General features: G+C 37.7%; 1 protein-coding gene across 1 annotated transcript in view; it reads right to left on the bottom strand.

Annotated features, from left to right (window-relative positions):
• cemip (cell migration inducing hyaluronidase 1) overlaps positions 1-20864 on the bottom strand; it is a 117641-nt gene that overhangs the window by 12276 nt on the left and 84501 nt on the right. The window contains exons 12-21 of the mRNA XM_084108290.1: positions 11993-12162; positions 9287-9496; positions 7402-7607; positions 5947-6016; positions 5599-5727; positions 4519-4604; positions 4081-4212; positions 3193-3228; positions 2746-2901; positions 533-713 (exon numbers count right to left, since the gene is read on the bottom strand). Of these exons, the coding sequence (XP_083964416.1) occupies positions 533-713; positions 2746-2901; positions 3193-3228; positions 4081-4212; positions 4519-4604; positions 5599-5727; positions 5947-6016; positions 7402-7607; positions 9287-9496; positions 11993-12162 (1376 nt within the window). The remainder of the gene's footprint in view (positions 1-532; positions 714-2745; positions 2902-3192; positions 3229-4080; positions 4213-4518; positions 4605-5598; positions 5728-5946; positions 6017-7401; positions 7608-9286; positions 9497-11992; positions 12163-20864) is intronic.

A 20864-nucleotide genomic window follows, 5' to 3' on the forward strand; every position in this document is an offset into this window, starting at 1 on the left:
TTATAATCACATCAGTGGCTGCACAACTGTTAAATTCTTTATTACTGTTGCAACCTGCAACTTAACAGTTACATTTCTGTTAGTTCTTTTATGCCTTGCCTTGTTTGGCTTTTTTTCTTTTCTTCCATGTTTCTAAGTCGTTTTCACAAATATATACGCAAATATATCATCATAAACAATGATCGACATTTCTACAGTCGTGCAGTATGTACCGCCACACAATCCTAATCAGATCTGTGCTTTAGACCTTGCAGCATAAATGAAGACAATGAAGCCTCATATCTGACTATTGGAAGTGACATGAGGGGGGGAGAGAGGTGATTATAACCAGAGGAAGGACAACCTCTGTCAGCTAGAAGACACTCAGAAATGTTATAATCCTCTTTGACATCCTCCACAAAATCAATCAGAGTTCCAGAAATAGCTCAGAGACGGTGTCCTCGTCCACTTTTATTAAGCAGCACAAAGAGCGCTGACATATATTTTGTCACAAAGGTCCACAGAGATCTGGATGATACCCGACGTCGCTTACCGGCACCTCATCGAAGGTGATGTCAGTGACGTTGTTGTTCGGGCAGCTCTGCCAGGAGTTGTTCAGGCGGAAACCAAAAGCGCTTGTGTGGCGTCCGTCAAGAGCTATGAATTTGCGGAAAGTGCAGTTCTGGACGTTGATCGGCCCGTCGTAGATTTGCATTCCACGAATAGGGAAGTCCCTGCGGGGCAGAGGGGCAATGACATCGCTGAACTGGTTTGCACTCATCAGATAACACCCATGATGGGACATTTGGTCAATGTAATGCAATGGACAGAGAAAAACATTTACAAAATCAACTGAAATTATATTTTCTGAGAAACTAGTTGCACTAAATAGAATAACAATACAATATTATTTTTGCCTTGTCTTGAGAAAAACCTTGAGATAACTTGATTGAGAATGTTGTACTTGTTTATTACTATTATTATTTAAAACAAGACGGAAAAAACGAATGCATTACTTGGAAACAGTCATAAGGAATAAAGCGGACTGCTTTTCCTCTTACTTCTTTCTTCCTTATTTTGAACAGCTACAACTTTCTGTCCAAGTGGTAGAAACTCACCAAATATTGCATGCATGAAGGATCTGATGTTAATTGCATTTTATGGAATTTGGGGATGTATGGGATGTATGGTTGCCTAGCAACTAGCAGTTACATTTTGAACATTCTAAACGCCCGCCCAGCTGCCCTGTCTGACCTACAGACTTAAAAATGTGCGGTACCCTTCTATTTTTCCCATAAGTTTCTCTCTCTAAAGTTTTTATTATTATTTTTATTCAGTAGAGATTTTTAATATGCCATCTTTGGACAGCCTGAGTAAGTTTGCAAAACTGAATAGATGCATTTTTTTTTTTTTTTTTGCAATTGCAATTTTGTGACTTTAGTGGTTCAGAAATTCAATCTTGTTTGAAAACAGTCATTGTTTTTGTAATTCAGTTTGATGCCACTAGTGGTGCAGAAATTGCACACTTTACCTTTAAAATGTGGATCCTTTTTACAAACGGCTCTTCTTTAAAAAACAAAAAAACGAATTCAAATGACAATGATGGTTGAAGTGTCCAATTAAAGTTCTTTCTAAAAGAAGAATGCTAAAGTTTGAAGAACGCACCTGACACTTGAACAGTTTTCAAAGAGAGAGATAGAGATTAGAGAGAGAGTTTGGCTCTCGTGGATGCAAGAAAGATGGGATTTGTCAGTGATAAATGTGTTTTATCATTCACTTTTTGAACACATCTATGCAAATCCAGCATTTTCTAAGGGAGCAACGGAAAAGGAATATAAAGTGACGTGTTGAGCTGCAGTATTACATATGAAAGTCAAGCACATGAAATTCTCAAGCCCTGTCAGGTATAAAGAGTCTAGTGATAAATTGCTCTGAGATGTCAGAGAAAACAAAGTAAAACCTGGAACTTTGGATTGTTTTCCCCCCAAATGTAAACACAGAACTCACTAAGCATATTTCATCTTTACAGTTTCCTATACCGACTGGATTCCACTAATTGTGGCTTGCAGCTATATTTGTTTTCACTATTTGGTTTACTGCAAGTGGGGCAGAAACTACACATAAAATCAAACTTTCTTAATACATATTCATCATCATCTTTCAAAGAAAAACAGTGCAAACTATTCCTTTTCGACTGACGTTATGATGTCGTCTTATATTTCAACCCATGCCATTCCCCTATGGAGTGTCCAATCAATTCCTGATGAATATCAAGCCTACATTTATTTTTACTTTAAATATATTGCATATAAATGTCATATAACAGAAGTAAATTAATTGCAAAGATAAAATCATACAGACAACACACTTCAGCCTGCGGACAACTGAAGTTGCTGAACATTCTATCCCTCTTTTGTATTTTTTTTTATGTGACTATAGATGTTTTAAAAACAATTCTTGCAGTTTACCAAGCCTACAAATAGCTGTGATATCTCAGAACACCTAATATCTGCCAACTAATGGGCATATTTTCCGCAAAAATGGCTTACAGCACTTTACAGACATTTCTGGGAAAAAATGTGGGCATTAATAGGTCAAAGTCAAAACCAAGGTCACAGACATTGTTCTCTTTGAAAGGCCACAAAATTGAACAAATGCTTCCCTGGAAACCATGGCGCACACTTCCGCACCATTCACAGCACTTTAAAACAGTGTTTTGTTGTGCAATAGCAAGATAAAGGAAAAAACGATGTTCACAGCACTCACGTTCCTCTCGGTAGAGACCTGCCAAGATGATCGGGGCCACCCGGTCCCCAGGATTGATCATTCAGGTCGTGCATCCCTCTGTTCCCACTCTCTCCCACAAACAAAGAGTTCTTCACCTCCTGACGGGAGCCGTCGTCATCCGGGAATGTTCCGCCACTATGCAAGCAAAGAAGCACAAAGTCTGAAAAATGCAGTGAGATTCCTCACCTTTTGAGAATAAACATCACATCTTTGCTGCGTTCTCACCAATAAATTACTTTTACATTCCCACAAAAACCTCCTTTACTGCATCTTAAGAAGCCGCCCATATAAGGCATTTTCCAATTACAGGCACTATGCCCTGCGCTATAATAAATTCTGCAAATATGAACATTTCATTTTTAGACTGCTGAAGTGTGTGCAAAGAAAATAATAGAATAAAGGAAAAATGGTGATTAGTGGGTTTACCTGGCGAGAGTCAGGCCGATTCCATTATCAGCGAACCTGTGTGCAATTAAGATGAAGGGATATGTCAGTGCTGACCACATGCCATGCACACTGCAATAACACTCATCAGATTCTAGAGCGCACACGATCTCAACTGACTCGCACGCATGATTGAAGTCATAAGTCTGTGTCAGAGACGCTAAACAGAAGTAGAGTTTATTTGCCTCATCTAAAGCTATTTTACTGAAGCTATGTTGACACAAGCGTATATATATATATTTTATTTTCAAAATGTAGTGCATTTAAATAATATTTTTTTTAATGAAGGCCTTCAGTGGACGTTGCATTTAGTAAGTGATATTTCATATATGTTGAGGTTTAGTGATAATTCAGTTTCATCATACAAAAACAGCTGCTTATGTTAAACGTCCCATCTAGATATGATTGATAAAATAAAATAAAATAGGCTGCTAAGAAGATGGCCAAATAGCATAATAAAAAATAAAAAAAATCCAAAAAATAAAAATTAAAAAATAAATAAAAAAATAAAAAAAATAAAAAAAATCATTTTTATTTTATTTATTTAAATAAAATAAAATAAAATAAAATAATAAAATAAATAAAATAAAATAAAATAAAATAAAATAAAATAAAATAAAATAAAATAAAATAAAATAAAATAAAATAAAATAAAATAAAATAAATAAAATAAAATAAAATAAAATAATAAAATAAAATAAAATAAAATAAAATAAAATAAAATAAAATAAAATAAAATAAAATAAAATAAAATAAAATAAAATAAAATAAAATAATAGACAGAAGATGGCCACAGTGGCATAACTACCAGTAGGAAATTTAGGATTTTCTAACTTGAGGGCATGCCAATTCAAGAATCAAAATGCTTACTGGCAATCATCCAGCCAAACGTCTCCTCCTCTCAGCCATGCACCATGGTCCTGGTTCTTGTAGGCCACAAAATGGTGGACTAGAGCAGGAACTCTTGGTTTAAAGGGGTCTGCATCCTGGTGTGGGCTGTACCTGCCAAAGAAGGGACATTGGTCCATGCTGGATCTGATGTCTGGTTTTGTTAGCTGATGTGCTGGACAGCATGGTGTTTATGGTTGCTAAAGTTATAGCGCACCAGTCATATGTACCATTTCTATAAATCTTTTGTGGGTTTTCAGAGCTTGACAGCCTTAGTTTAATTTTTCATTTTTATTGTTTGAAAAAAGTAGCCATGAGGTGGGTGAGTAAATGACAAAACAAATGTATTCCTTTAAAACACCAATGCAGAAGCACCCAAACCCAAAGCTTCAGCAGGAGTGGGAAATTGTAAATGCTAACCTAGCTCCTACGAGGGAGAGGTAGGGTCTCTTGTCCTTCGCATTAGCCTCGGTCGTCTTCACTCCATTGTCGAGGATCATCCCCGCCTACCAAGACACATAAACAGCAAAACATGAAAAACAAGACCTCCTTCATCAGTGCTTTATATAAACCTAACAGATTTGTTGACATCCTGCAGAGTAACATATACCCCAACTCAAATTATATAACCTTTTGCTCACTCTAATAGGATTACCATGCAGATTTTATGAGCACATGTTAATTAAGAGACTATTTGCAATATTTGTACTTTTACAAATTAATTTATCACACTAATGAAGGCAAATACGTGAAGAAAATACACAATCCAATACACACACTTTCCCTTGCACACTATCGCACACTATCAACATTGATAATACTCAGCATATTTCTGAAGAATGATTTCTGAAGGATCATGATGTGACACTGAAGACTGGAGTAATGATGCTGATAATTCAGCTTTGCATCACAGGAGTAGATTACATTTTAAAATATATTCAAATTGAAAACTGATTTTAAATTGCAATAATAGTTCACAATATTTTTACTGCATTTCTAATCAAATAAATGCAGCCTTGGTTTGCAGAAGAGACTTTTTTTTTTTTTTTTTAAGTCAATATTTCTAAACAAATTTTTTTTAAAACACCAGCTTATATTTTTTTCTCACTGTAAAACCTTGCCGTCATAAAGATAAGTTTCCCTCTGCACCGCCATACATTCACTCAGACTGAGGATGGTACTGTGTTTCAGCTCAAGACACCAAGATTCCCGAACCCTTAAATCATGTTTTATTAAACGGCTAAGTAGCTAGCGGCTCAAAATGAATTATATTTCAATTACGGTGGCCGCACTGAGAATGATGCCATAGATTACTGCAGGAGCGCGAGAGAAAGCGTTCGTCCGCTTCTTTTTTTTGAACAACAAGATCATCAATCTCAGGCATCGGCCTTTTAGTGGTGTATACAGCGGCGCTAGCGGCACCTATATCTCTAGTGCCGTGGCCCACTTTCATTCACAATGAAGCGCACCTACAACACATGCACACACACACACACTCACCCTGTAATTGGAGTGAGCTCTGTTATTAATGAACAGCCCCATGGGTGTATGTTCGGACTTGCCGGGGGAATACATGCCCTCTGATGGACCGGTGGGGACGTGGTGGAAAATGAACCAGAATCCCGTTTCCTGCAAGGCCACACACACACACACACACACACATGCACACATAAGACAGTGCTAATGGCCGCCCTAATGACACAAAACACATAGAGAATGAGCACACAGCGGTATATAAAAAACATCCACAGCCAACCAACACATGCCGCTGTATGATCCATCACAAATTAGCATGGTAGGTGGAAAGGCCCCATTAATCAGAGGCATCGCCGTGGTAACGAGACTAACCTCGGATCCGGCCGCGGCACAGTTGATGAGATTGTTATTGGGGTTAGCCATCCAGAAGGTGGAGGTGGCGCTGAGAAAGAGAGAGAGAAAGACACTGATTAGATCTTATTGCTGCCTACTTCTGCAGTCACAAACATAAACAAACACGGCTGACATTTACCACATGTCCATTCTTAACCTCATCTCAAACAGATTATTACTGGCTCTACTGTAACTAATGTGAAAAAAGAGAGATTCATCCGTTTTCTGCTTGTGCCATTTTATTATTGACAGGAAGAAGAAAACAACCTATCTGTCCATCCATCCATCCATCCATCTTCTGTCTGTCTATCTGTCTGTCATCTGTCTATCTGTGAGGGATGTCTTTCTGCAATATTTAAATATGTGTCTTAATCACGTCTGACTAAAGTGATAATATCACAGCATCTATGGCAGTCTCTTCTATAATTTAAGAGCTGTGAAGCTTTAACCTCCCTATTGACTGAATTTCAATCTAAAAGGTGCAATGTTCATGCAATATATATGAGAGCAATTAGCAATTTAACGCAATTTAATGCCCCAATGCTTTGGAAGCCTGTTAGTTTCACATGTTATATGGAACTGGTCTAAATTCTAAATTCTGCACAGACAAGGTGTTTGTATGAAGATAAACAGCCGTGTGAAAAAAAAAAAAAAAAAAAATGTTTGTGTCGCACTGATACAATTTTTAAGATGTACAACTACAGATCGTCAAAAATGAAGGATTCGATTCCATAAGTATTCACCACACCCTAATGCTCCACACTTAACCACACTTCAAAGCAATTCCCAGCTCTCGCAGCTCTGCGGTTCAGATTCAACATATTTACTGTCAACACCCAACTCCAGTTTTCACAACCCAGAAAGTTTCACTGCCAGAGTTTAGCAGGGTTTCTTAATGTGGTAATGTTGTTATTTTAATTAGCAAAGATTATCAGAGGATCGAAGAATGCGAGTGCATCTAAGGATAAAAATCATTAAACAATAATGAGTGCGGGCGGAAACTATCATCAGTGCGACCGCATGTTGTGTTGTTGCTTTCTTAAGAGGAAGCCTTGATTAAAGAATACCACCAGCGAGTGTGAGAAAACAACTAAAAAAAGGGTTTGTTAGAGGAATGAGTCAACAGAATGTAGCTAGAATAATGATCATGGCTACAATATCTTTTAACGATACAAAAATTAGAGCTGCGCGATTTGCTTAGACAGCCATACAGTATTGCGATTAGTTTGACAAATATTGGAAATGCAAATTGAACAGTAATATGATAAACAATTAACATTTCATACTGCATCTATTTATATATAGTGTATACACATACATATTCTTGATCATTTCTTTTGATTTAGGGTGCGATTTGTTTGATGCTCTTAGTTTCTTGAGATACTTGATCTACACCATCCTCTCCATTATCTCTCAGGTCAGTGTGATTTATACCTGCAGTCCTGCCGTGGTTTGGCCACGTATCCAGGATAAGCTCCGTTGGTTATGTCACGGCACATCTTGCTGTCTCTGTCGGAGGGTAGCAGTGTGCTGGCCTTCACCAGAAGACCCAGACAATGATCGAACGTATTCCTCTCCTCTGGTCCGTCCTCAGTGAAGAAACAATGTCCTAAAGCATCATAGCCGACAACATCTTTCACCTACCGGGAAATTAAGAACATCAGAAGACAGGAGATGAGGCTTTTAGCAAAGGTTAACATTGGGTAGGGAAACAAAATCATCCATCCATCCATCCATCCATCCATCCATCCATTCATCCATTCATCCATCCATCCATCCATCCATCCATGAGGGAAATGATATGAAAATCTGCAATATTTGATGTGACACGACTAATATTACAGGATCTACGGTAGTCTTTTCTTCTATAATTTAATGTTCATGCAATACAGTATACAGTATCTGATATTATTGTATACACATTTTAGCAACTTTAAGCTTGGCAATATAAATCCCCATCCACTTTCCTTGTGTGGACAACTTATTTTTGGACGACCATCCAACAATGAAGAATATTTCATTTCAAAGAAAAATATTAGTTTGAAACCACATGATGAGGGTGAGTAAATGATGATAAAATTATCATATTTTCAATTCCTTTATGTAATTCTCATGGTAATCAACAACTGAACATGAAAACCACTAAAATATGTTTCCCTATAAGATGTCAGCTATCTTCTATTTTCAAAGTCCAGCTGTGAATGCACATTTGAAACAGCATCAGGTTAAGCTGAAATGCTGCACCTTTTGCCACCACATACAACCCTGATGGAAACATCATCCACCCAGTGTGAGTTGGCAAACAAACATGATTTTTGGGACTGAAAGCAATTCCATTAATCCTTTCAAAGAAATAGGTGAATTGTAAACTACCTCAGTGTGTGGTATAACTACCGCTGGGCAAAATAACATTTAGCCTTGTTAAATGCATTAGAAGCAACCCTTGTCAAAGATTTATTCCCGTCAGAGCTCTAAAGTTGGGATGCCAACCCACCCGACCCCTGCTGGCTCCAAAATAAAATCGCAGCTCGCTTTCACGAACAAATAATGTGGCTTCATTGTACCGTTACCTTTCACCTCGTCTCCTGTGAAGAAAATAAAGCAGCTTATAGCAGCAGTCCTGTTTCTTTGACAAGTGTTTGAACAGAAGCTCCATGCATTTTTAGAAAAGCCAAGGACAGACCGCTACACATTAAATTGCAGATTCATATTCCTGTTTTTTTGAACTCTGACAATCCATATTTTTTAACTTGTTAAGAGTCAAAAGAAGCCAAGTACCCTTTTCAGCTCTATGTTTCTCCCCATGATATAAACAAAACTAGAAATTATATCCCGAGGGCATCAATATCTGCAAAACAACTAGATATCAAGTGTGAAACAGAAAGCCTAGTTTGTCAATTAGGTAAGTGTCAGCTGAGGTGCCTCTCTATTAGCATCCTAGGTTAACCCTAACATTGAGCAATATTAGTAGAGACTACTTTTTTTCCCCATAAATCCTCACTATATTTTGCATTTGTTAAGTTTATGTCTAAAACCAATGTCTTATTGTCTTGTTTTCTTCTCAAGAAAATGTACCCTGTTTTAAGTATGTTTAGATATTCATAAAAAAATGTAATGTTAAATTTTGCTTCTCAAGTAAATATTGTCTCAAGGATTTTTATATATTTATAGAAAATAAAAATTGAGGGAACAAATTCCACCGGCCATTGTTCAAGAGAAACAAAAGACTCCATTCTATCAAAATTAATTCTATGAATTTTATAGCAGAGACTCATTATGGATGTCTTCAAGCACACACAACTTCTGGCCTGAAACTCACCAGCAACCCGTTGGAGCCGTGAATGGTGACGCATCGGGAGAAGGAGTGATGAATGGACAGGTCTTTCACATAAGTAGGTGGGTTGTAGCCACCCTTGTCATCCACGTCCCCATTCATATGGAAGTGGACAGGATAGTGACCCATAGACTGCTGCCCCATATGCTTCAACTCCACCCCTGCCACATGCACCGCACGGAAACCTCGCTCCACCTGAAGAAGAAAAAACACAGAGACAGGAAAATTACACTCCTTTGTGCTATTTCAGATACAAAAATTCTTATTATCACAGAAGTACTGGGATTAAGGTTTATAGTATTTATAGTATATAAACACTGATGTTCACAGTAATTAAACATTTTAAATAGTTTAGTTGTCTGTTCAGAATCTTGGGAGAATCGTGATCTCTATCTAAAAAACCCCCCCAAAAAACAACGTCATTCTCAATTTATCCAGAATGGTGCAGCTCTACTTTCTGCTATTTTTGACTTTAATGGACAATGATATTAATATCCATCTTGGGTGATCTGATTACAAGCGGTCACAGGGTCTATGCAAGTTGTGCTTCTTAATATGGAAATTTGAAATCTGAAACTCGAGAATCTAGATGAAAGAACTTCAAAAGTGAGAAATGTAAAAATCAACACACTTTCAGAATAAGACCGGAGACGTGCATACCAGTATATGTGTGAATAAATGGACGGGTGGGAAGTTAAAGGTGTCATCTAGATTGATTTCCTCTCTTCTCTCGTTCTCGCACTTCTGGCAGAACGTTCGCTTTCAGATTTAATGGCTGCCTTTTTTTTTGTGACCTACATCACATCGTTTCAAGTCAAAGAATGTGAAATATGTTGCACGTCATATCTGCGCGATGCAGAAGAATGCGAGTAAAACTAAGATGATCTGACGTTTCCCAGGGGAAGGTGGCAAACTTTAGCTCCAATTAATGTCTTTCATCCTTTGGACAGCCAGATGTACAGTTTCACCCCGGCCTGATATTTCTCTAAATGTTTCATAAATTAGATTAGTCGCCTGGCAAATATCATGAGAATGTGACAGCATGACTTTGGAAGGCGGTTTTTATGACCTCCCTTGTGGTTGAAGGCCATAAACACAACCCCAAATTGTCTGATCAGATATTAAGTGTGTTAGTGGGTTCATTGCTCTAGACAAGCAGGCTGAACATGTTTTTGCATGGGTGTGTGAGTGAAGAGCACTTTAGACTGACATGTTGACCCTGGCTGACCCTTTACAAACACAGATACAGCTTAAGTTCATTTGCTGAACTCATTCTAACACTATATAGAAAATCATTTATATGGGCTTTCGCACCAAACAAACCTTTTCATAGTTCCTAGAACTATTGGCGGAAGGTCCCCGATTTTGGCGTGTTCGCACCGCAGGAACTAGGAACGATTTTAGTTCTAAGAACTCCTTTTGGAGGAACTAATTTAGCTCCTACTACAGAGTAGGGTCTAAACCAGCACTATAGGAACTACCAGTGATGTTGGTGTATGCTGATTGGCCGAACGCACACGAAACACCAGCAACCACCATTTTTAAAAAGGCTGTGTAAACACACAGATTATAGATTATACTTTCTATGTATAACAATTCTATCTAATAACGTATTAGGACTGTTAGACAGATCGTAAACTAATGAACACGGAGAATGCGAGCACTGTGAGCTCAGGCTCTGGCATTCTCAGTGCCGTCAAAATAAAAGTCATAACAACAAGCGCGGCTTACGTCACTTCAGAGTTCCTACTGGCGGTGCGAAAGCAACCAGGAAAATGTTCCTAAGGGAACCATTCATTTTCAGGGAACCACCCTTGTGGCTAGTTCCTAGAACTACCCGGTGCGAAAGCCACTTATGAGACCTTGGTCACTCTACTGTAAGCTCTCACTGTATGGAATACACCAACATTGTGCTAATCTTCTGGTTGGTTGCTAGTCAGTCGCAAGTGTCACCTGGCTGGTTATTAGGATGCTGCTAGATGTTTTTAGGGTCACCTTCAAGTATGTCAGAAATAACAAATTTGTTGTGTCGCGTCCAGTGTAGACAGCATCTCTGATTATAATGGGTTCTATTTGCTGTTTTTGCGTCGTGTCGTGCCGTGCCATTTGCATCTGGCATAGACATTAAGATAAAGATTTAGAATGACATGAGGTTCAGTATGATAACAGAATTTTTATTTTTGGGGGTTACTATTTCAGAATTATTTGTACTTGTTTTAATATTTATCCCTTCTAAAATCATTACTGCAAGGTAGCTTGTGTCAAAGGTAGTTTCCCCACAACTTGAAAGACAGGATGGCCTAGTTGTTGCATGTGGAAATTTCTTCTTGTGTGGAGAAACGGGCCAACCTTCTCCATGACAGCTAAGGTGAGGAGGGGAAAGGAACAGTCGGATCTGGGCCAATTACTAGAGAGGTCAGCCGCTTGAGTCGCCTCATCACGTATACACACGCACACACACACACACTGATACTGACAGGCCTTTTGCAGGAGACAAAGCCAAAAAAATGTCCGTTCTGCTTGTGTGACAGAGTGTTAATGTCTAGCTAGGGGTGCCATCGCTGCAATATTTCACTCTGAGGGTGTTAACATCCATGGTGAGATGAGCTAGTGGATGGAGGCATTAAAGACAACTGTAGGTGGTACTTAATAAAAAAATGCTTGTTTGAACTGACAGGAGGGTCAGATTACCTTGAGATGTCCACCAAACGTATCAAAGGAGAAGAACTTGCAGGCTTCGTTGCCGTAACAGGTTGGCTCCATCTCGCCTCTGATCAAAATGTTGCGAGTCAGCAGTCCGACCTCTGCCCGCATGTCCACACCGTCCACCTCCTCTCCTATGTGAAGGTACGCTGGTTTACCTGGAGGACACACACACACACACAAACATACACAATTTTATCACACTTGGTGTAAATGTCCTTTTACTACAATTAACTTCAGCTATGTAATCTTTAATAATGTTTTATGTTATTTTTATTGATTTATGATGTCTTTCGATGCATATGGAGTTGTTTTTAATGCTTTTAATGTTTTATGTTTTTTTTCAAATTTATTAGTCTATACAGTGTGAAGCAGAATATATAATTCCTAATTTGTATATATACACATCGGCATGTATTGGGCATTGTGAGTACCGGGACATTTCCATATTAGGCACTGTTTTTAAATTTCAGCACGTATGAAACTGCAAAAGGAAAATACTCCAAAATTGTGACAAAGGCCGGATGGGCCTCACCAGCAGTTATTAACACTGTATAAATATGGTGCTTCGGCAGAACCTTTTTTTCCATTCAGTGTAAGTAAAGGGTAACCAAATTGGTTTGGTTACATTATTCTTCAATATATCTTCTTTTGTGTTTCACAGAAGAAAGTAACCCCAGCAAAATATTCACTGGGCTGGATTTGTCCAGGGCTGAATTTTAGCCCCAGCCTAGCCCTGTGTAAGTTATAGCATTTGAAGCAGAACAACAGTATTTTGTGTATATGTACCATTTTGTGTAAGACAAATTTCCATACAAAAGTATATTTCATTGCAGTTTACTACCATCCCTAAAAATAGTACTAAAAAGCAATCATATTTGGATATTTATCATGGCTACCATAATTTTTTGGATGTACCATGGTAAGACCATGTAAATACCATGGTGCATGAATGTGGTGATCATTACCATCTGACACCGTCACTGTACAGTGGCACCACAAGACTGTTTTTTGTAAGAGATGAAACAAACACGTGTCTACGGCTAGAATTTTCCCCAACCCTAGACAGATCTGTCAATCAATCACTGTACGGATTGTGTGTCTTCCTCCTCCTTCACAAAAGTCAGTCTCACACATAATATATGAAGTTCTCAGAGTTTCTGGACACCGCAAGTTACTTTAGTAAGTTGAGATACTTTAGACATACTGAGAAAAAGAGATTAAGAAAGAAACAATACATGCAGAAATATATGAAAAAAGCTGAAGAAAAAAAAAAAAAAAAAAAAGTCCTAATGAGAAAGAGCAAGGAAGACAATTCTTGAGTTATCATATATTCTGGAGGAATTTCATGGCTTAAATTGGAGAAGGCGTAGAGGGACAGAGAGAGAGATGTCATTCCACCCTCATACATTCTTCCAGCCTGACCCAGATACTGGGCTGAAGAGGCTCCAAGACTCAGAGCTCATCTGATAATCACAAACAGGGATGCCCAGCTCTCTCACTTTCCACATCATCTTTCCCAACAGGTCCCGAGAGACTGGGCCATGTTGACAAATTGCTCATCCTAATGGATGAGATGCCTCTCAATGCTCATTTATTCTTTTTTTAAAATGACTACAGTCACTATACAATTGGACCTTGAGATGTTTGTCTAACAGATTCTGTCTGGCACAGGAGCAGTCGAGACCCGGAGGAAAGAGAAATCACAAATAAAGATCTCTTTAATATCTCAAACGCTTAAGCACAAAGAGATATTTGTCTATGTACCTAAGTGATCTCTAAGTCTTCTGCTTCCCAGATATTCTTGTGTAAAATATCTCAATAATTTCTCCAAGTGTGCTCAGATATTCACTTAATTAAGAACAGTTTTCTGATTATTTACATTATACATTTGTGCATTTAGAAGATGCTTTTGTCCAAAACCGTAACACTTTATTTTGATAGCCCATATAGTCTACTAATTTTAATGATAGTTGATACATAGTTGCAAAGTGACTTAGTGTATTAGTAGACTGTTAGGTTAGGGTTAGGGTTAGTAAAATAAGTTGCAAAGAAAAAAAAAATGTACTTGCAAAGTTACTTATAGAAGAATGTCTGTTGGGGGAGCATCAAAATAAAGTGTTATCAGATATTAAGCAGTCTCTAATGACTGCTAGTTGGCAGATACAATGTTACTTATAGTTAGTAGAATGTCTAAAGTAGACCATTGAAATAAAGTGTTACCTCCAAAACGACAAACAAAATGAACAAAAGCAATTCATCAAAGGCCCTGTTTACACCTGGTATTAAGATGTGTTTTGGTCGATTGGATCATAAGTGGAAGACGCCATATACAGTTGTAAACAGGGTCTAAAACGTGTTGAGGTTGTCCACTTTAGACCACTTCCAGAGCTAGTCGAATATACAGGATTTTTAGTGTAGATGATCATGTGGTCGAATGCGTTCGAACAACCACAAAAGACGTATACTCTCCGCCTACTGATCTAATGCGTAAACATTATGGAAAGAGCACTAGCCAGACGGGATTTAAACTTCATTGGCTGAAGACCCAAATTTGGTTTGAAGACAAAAACGTACCAAGCACAAAGTTCTCTCACCATTCATGATTTCTAAACGAAAGCTGCTTTTTTTCCGTATGTTTTTCTGTCTTCTCCGGGGACGTTCATATATAAATTGAGCAATCTTATTTCGTCCATTGGATCGAAAGATCTGAAAAAGCCAATTCATTTACCAGCCTATAGACCCTCCCCACGAAGAAATCAGGATAGAAGTGGTTGAAATTGGACAAAAGAGACAGATTAAAACAGCAGGTGTAAACAGGTATGTGTCTGCCTCATCTACTTGTGATCCGATCGACCAAAACGCATCTTAATACTAGGTGTAAACAGGACCAAATAGCCAATAATATTCATAATATACAATGCCATGTTTATTAGACAATTAAACTAGGAAGCGAGCTAGAGAAGAGGAGAAATGCAGAGAAAAAGAAGGCTTTTTGGGGAATGTTATGAAGGTTTCAGAAATAAAGATGGATTTTGCATCCAGACTGTTTTAACAGAGTTTATTCAGAACAAACAGCAGTCTAATTGTTGTGCGCCATTTTATTGGCTGCATGCTGACAAGATGAATGCATATCTATTGCAATCACGCACCTCAGTCTAATCACCATCAAATGAGCTGATGGCCAGCTGGCTCCAAGCAGACAGATGAGAAAAGGGTGAAAGTTCAGAACAAACAAGGGTCAACAGATTGCAACTACTTCCTGCTTCTGTCTGGCCGCCAGTGAGGAAAAGCAGACAGATGGGTTTCTTTCCATCACCACACACAATTTTTTAAATTGTTTAAATTTACATTTTCACAATTACAACTTTTATAAGAAAAATCACAATCAGATATTTTCTGGTTACATGGGCATTGTTAAATGTTGATAAATTAAAATGAGGATAATCAGTTCAACTGAATCATGAACAATTTCAAAAGAATGATTCACTGTGCACTGAGATGCCGAAGAGAGTGTGAATAGATGAGATTTTCTAAAAAATAGGATGGAAATAAAGCGTACAACCACAGACACCCAGAATCCTCATGCACACACATGTACACACTTGTCCTGCGCCACTCCACATCCACACCCACAGAACAAAAATACTTACATACTCCACCAAAAACACATCAACACCTAATCCACAGTCAAGCAAAAACACTCATCGCCCATCAACACCCTGCTAAATAACACAAACACAGAACGATGCTCCATCAACACATGATGCCATACACTTATGAACGAATGTAATGATCCAATCAGGGTGGGAATGATGGGCGGGTTGATCAAGAGAATTTGACATTTGTGATAAATTAAAAACAAATAAATAACATTTACAGTAATGCACTTGAAATGGAAGCAGAAAGATGAAGGTCATATTTTTTTAGTTAAAACAATTATATTAAATCTTCTGTACAAAATGTATGATATTTAGGCTTTAAAGAAATTGCCCTTTTAACAGTGGGACTGGGAATACTTTTGACAAATGAACTTGAACTAGTTATGCATTATAAGTAATATGGGTGGAGTTTTGCTCCATAAAAAACAATTAAAAAAATAAAAATTATAAAATTATAAAATAATAACTAAAATAAATAATATTTTAAAAATAAGATTTTTACAACTCGCTTTAAACATGAAAAAATTAAACACACAAGTATTCACCTTTTTCTCTATACTCAATGTCCCCCGCACTTTTAATGAAACGTAAATTCACACTTTTTTCCGGCAAGTGTGTTCACTAGAGGTTTTCATGTGTCAATGTAAATAAATCTAGATTTATATTCAAAGAGACATGATAGTCTATGCATGACCTGACGTTTTATTTGATGTACCCATTATGGAACGCTAAACACTATCATGTAATGTATGTTCCATTCATACTCAAAGCCAGTGGGCTCTACCTCCCAGAAAGTTCAAAACGGACTTGTAGAAGTAATAACTTATGACGTTCCAGGAAATCCCTTATATGGACAAAGGCATCCTGAGTTCTGCAGAGCTAATAGGTAGAGTGTGACATCCAGCTCCCCCTCTCTGAATGTAATCTGGTCTAAACACACCCTAACCCTACTCATAACCATATCCCTCCACCCATTAAATCAACAGAGGTGGAGCTGGACTAGATCAAGCTCCACCCACTACATCCAGAGAGGGGGAGCTGGACGTCATTTGGCTCTGCAGTGAGTACCACTTGGAATAAAAAGGAGAAATGTTTTGACTGACGAAACGTGAAGACAATAAACACACAATTGCGACAATATATGGTTTATGTGTGTTTTTCAAGCCATTTTGTGGTATTTTCATAACAACAAATATACCTTTATTACAGTACAGAAACTATAACATACTGCATGTTTTCTGATTTATTCTGTGATAAAAATGAATAAAATCCTCATCAAGTGTTAGTGTCTTTAAAACACATGCTATAATTTTTTTTTACATTCCATAAAATCCATGATGAGTTAATGGACAAGTGTTTGTAGTACATAAACCAATCATAAAATTGTTGTTAGGAAAATATATGAGATATTATTTCCAATTATTATAACATGATAGAACACAAATTGTTGGTTATTGTTCAGCATTGTATTTGATTCCTTAGCCAGTTACAAGCAAGAGATAAAAATTAAAAACTGTCAATTATTCAAAGGTCAGAAAAATAATGTATTACACTTGACATTTCTGTCCTCCTCACTTCTGAAATGATAGCTACTCCGCTGACCTTATTGCAATGCATTCAGGGATTGTTTTCTACAAAATTTGGTCTAAAGGAGGCATGTCAGAAGACAGACAAATCACGCTGCCTACCTTTCTCAACAGCCTTTCGTGTAGTAAATGCGCCTACTACGCCTTAAAACACTTCCGCTGTGTGATTCGCATACTTGATACAATCAAGCTTGTTTCTAACGCAGAGAGATATGCATTCAGACAAAAAAAAGCAGGCACATTCGCTCAGCATGAAAGAAGCATCTCAATAGACAACTGAAGAGGATTAAATGAGTTTCCTCAGGGCTGGAAAACTGTCTAATGGCTTTTATAGCAGTCTTAAAGTGAGAAAGCGTCCTACATTTCCGCATCAGAGACAGAAACACAGAGAGACAAGTATTCGCCATCAATCTCCTGCGAGAGCATCATTAGTGATGTATCAGCAACACGCATCTTTGCGTTCGTCGTGATGAATACACCCGGCGCTTTGTTTTTATGACATCTTCCCTTGTTTGCGTCGCCCACTTGCAACACAAACCTGCTCTAATCGTGCAGGCAGTCGAGACAAATTACGACCCGACAGATAATGAATGTGCGACCTCTGCTCTGCCGAGGCAGGGAGGTCTTAGTGCGTACACGCACGCTTTTCAGAGCGTAAACACATGCGCATACACACATCCAGGCCTTGATTTCTCAAGCAGACATGTATTCTGTGCCATTAAGGACTTAATTACAGGCTCTATTAAAAAAATTGCCACATTCACAGACCAAAAAGCCATGGGTGCTAGCAGAAAGACGTGAGCAGACTTTCAATGCGGTACGAGTTGTGTCCATCCTTAATTAGTGTGTGTGTGTGTGTGTGCGCAGTGAGTCACAGTGACATGCCCACAAGCTAAGCAGACCTTGACCTGTACTTTTCAGCACCATCACAGGGATATGGATATATAGAATAACAAATCATTATCTTTAATTCAGTTATGGAACAAATTGTGTTCGAGGTGAGATGTTAATTCCCATCAGCAGGAGAGACCAGCTGAGAACAAAGACACTGCTTGCACATAATACACATGTAATACCAAAACACATTTGCCTTTCACACATTGTGAAGCCACTGCTATTGCTCATACTTACAATTAGTTGTCTGAACAAAACACTAAGTAATTAACTTATGTATAACTCGTTCTGCATCGTTTGTGATACTTCAAATGAAGTGGTATTTTTTTAAAAGTAATTAGGCTTTACCTGCAGGATGATAAAACAGACCAGAAGAAATCACATGAACTGACATTGAAGAAGTAAGCTGAGTCATATAGAACAGAGATTTTCTCACAATGAACAGAAATTTCTCAAATCCAGTCTTAAGGACTGACTTGCAAATTTCAATTTGCAAATAATGTTTGTTTAATTCAATTCAATGTGACTTAAGTGACAATAAATTTTTACTATACCGTTTAAAAGTTTGGGGTCAGTAAGAAAGAAATTAACCATTTAATTCAGCAAGGATGCATTAATTTGTCAAAATGGGACACTAAAGACATTTATAATCAGGTTCAGTGGTGTAACTTTGTTTTAAAAAGTGGTTTGAGCACTTGAATAATATTACGATGTCCAGAAATCAATTTCAATAGTAGGCTACACAGAGTTTAATGTATCAACGCATGTTTAATGTGATAGTTTTATTCTTACATCTACAATAATACAATTTATTGTTAGTCCTGAGATAATTCACATTAGTGAATAAATGCATAGATATGCCATCAGCATTCTTCCATAATTATTCCCTAATGGTCTGATGGTAGAACTTTTGTTAAGTATGTCAGAGGTACCGGTAATCCGCCATCGTATAGTTTTTTTCCCTCATTAAAATCAAAGATGTTCATCAGTGATTGTATATCAAGAGCATGGATACGTTTGTGTGCATTTTGTTTTGAGATTTCACCAGAAAAAATAGAGTCTCTGCAACGGCATTATGCGATAGATTGACGCGCTCGTTGCTGTGAAGACTGTGCACGAGTCAAAAGAGAACATTGGCAATGAACACTCAGCATGATTTGATAAACAACACATTCCAGCGCCAGATTGCCTCTTATTTAGGACAAATTAATGTCAACTGGATATGTTTCACTCGCATTAGGTATATATACGTGCAGCGAGATGTTTCAAAAAAGTGGTGGGGACAATATCAATCCTGGCAAAAAGTGGTGGGGACATGTCCCATCCGTCCCACCTGCAAATTACGCCAAATGTTATGTGACATAATTGTTCTCCAGCTGTTTTATTGACCCCTTTGTTTGATTGGTTGGTGGATATTATGTATGAGGAATATACATTTCGGTAAGTTGTACTGTATCTTCCAGTGTTATTTACTATTAGCTTGTAGAGATGATCGGTTCACGTGCTGCTATGGGGATCTGTCGCGTCACATTTACAAGCGCCAAAACGGTATTTATTGTTTGAATTTCGTAATAAAAGTGACAGAATCTGAGAGCTGAGATTTTTTTTCTATCATAACTAACCTGCTCTGTCTAGTCTGTCGGTCTCCGTGACCTCTTTGCTTCGCGATTTTTCTGTGCGTGAGAAAATGGATGTGTGGCGTGAGAGCGTGTGAAAAGTGTCAATTGCGTGTGTCTCACGGTGAATGCGTGAGAGTTGGCAGCTCTGCGCCTATAATGTTACTAAAGATTTCTATTTGAAGCAACTGCCACGTCTGTTTGTGTCAACCCAATGTTGATGAGTCTCATGCTTGTCACATTAAGTCCACTGAAGGCGAGCTGGAGTTGCGAACCCAATTGCAGTTTATTAAGTTGCATTTGTCTTTAACAAAATACAAAAATAAACTTGACTTGACTTGACAAGCATGAGACCCACCAAAAGCAGATTGACATAAAGCTTTCTATTCATCAAAAAATCCTGAAAAAGCTAAATTTCCACAAATATATTACACAGCACAACTGTTTTCAAGATTGATAATAATAAGAAATGTTTAATTGATAATAATAAGAAATATTAGAATGTTTTCTGAAGGATCATGTGACCCTGAAGACTGGAATACGGATGCTGAAAATTCTTTTTGAAAAAGTTTTGCATCACAGGAATAAATTATATTTTAAAATATATTGAATTAGAATCCAGTTTTGAATGCCAAAGAATACATGTAATGATAAAATGTAGACTACATTACATGTTTGAATGCACTATACTGTAAGTCACTTTAGATAAAACTTTCATGTATACATCCATTCAATGTGTGCCTTTTCATCAGACATATGTTTACCCAAATATGACAATTAAAATAGAAGATGCTTTCCAGATGACGCACGTCTTTATGCATCTATAGACATTTTTAAGGGGAACTATTATTAAGATGGATGACGCAGTTGAAAAGCTGACTGACATAAATATATTCATATTACACAGCCATGCACATGTCATTATGACTTGGCAATGAAAAAACAAATGCCAGCATTTCCAAAATGCAATGGTTTTAACTGTCATGGTTTTTACAATGTGATAAACACAATCGTCCAAGTGAATCAGCGCAGTTTACCTGCACAAACCCCCTCAGAGCAACAAGCAACTTCTACAGGGACAGGAATAGACATTTTTGGGGTT

The sequence above is a fragment of the Abramis brama genome (assembly GCF_963993115.1).
Source record: "Abramis brama genome assembly, chromosome: 3".
NCBI lineage: Eukaryota > Metazoa > Chordata > Actinopteri > Cypriniformes > Leuciscidae > Abramis > Abramis brama.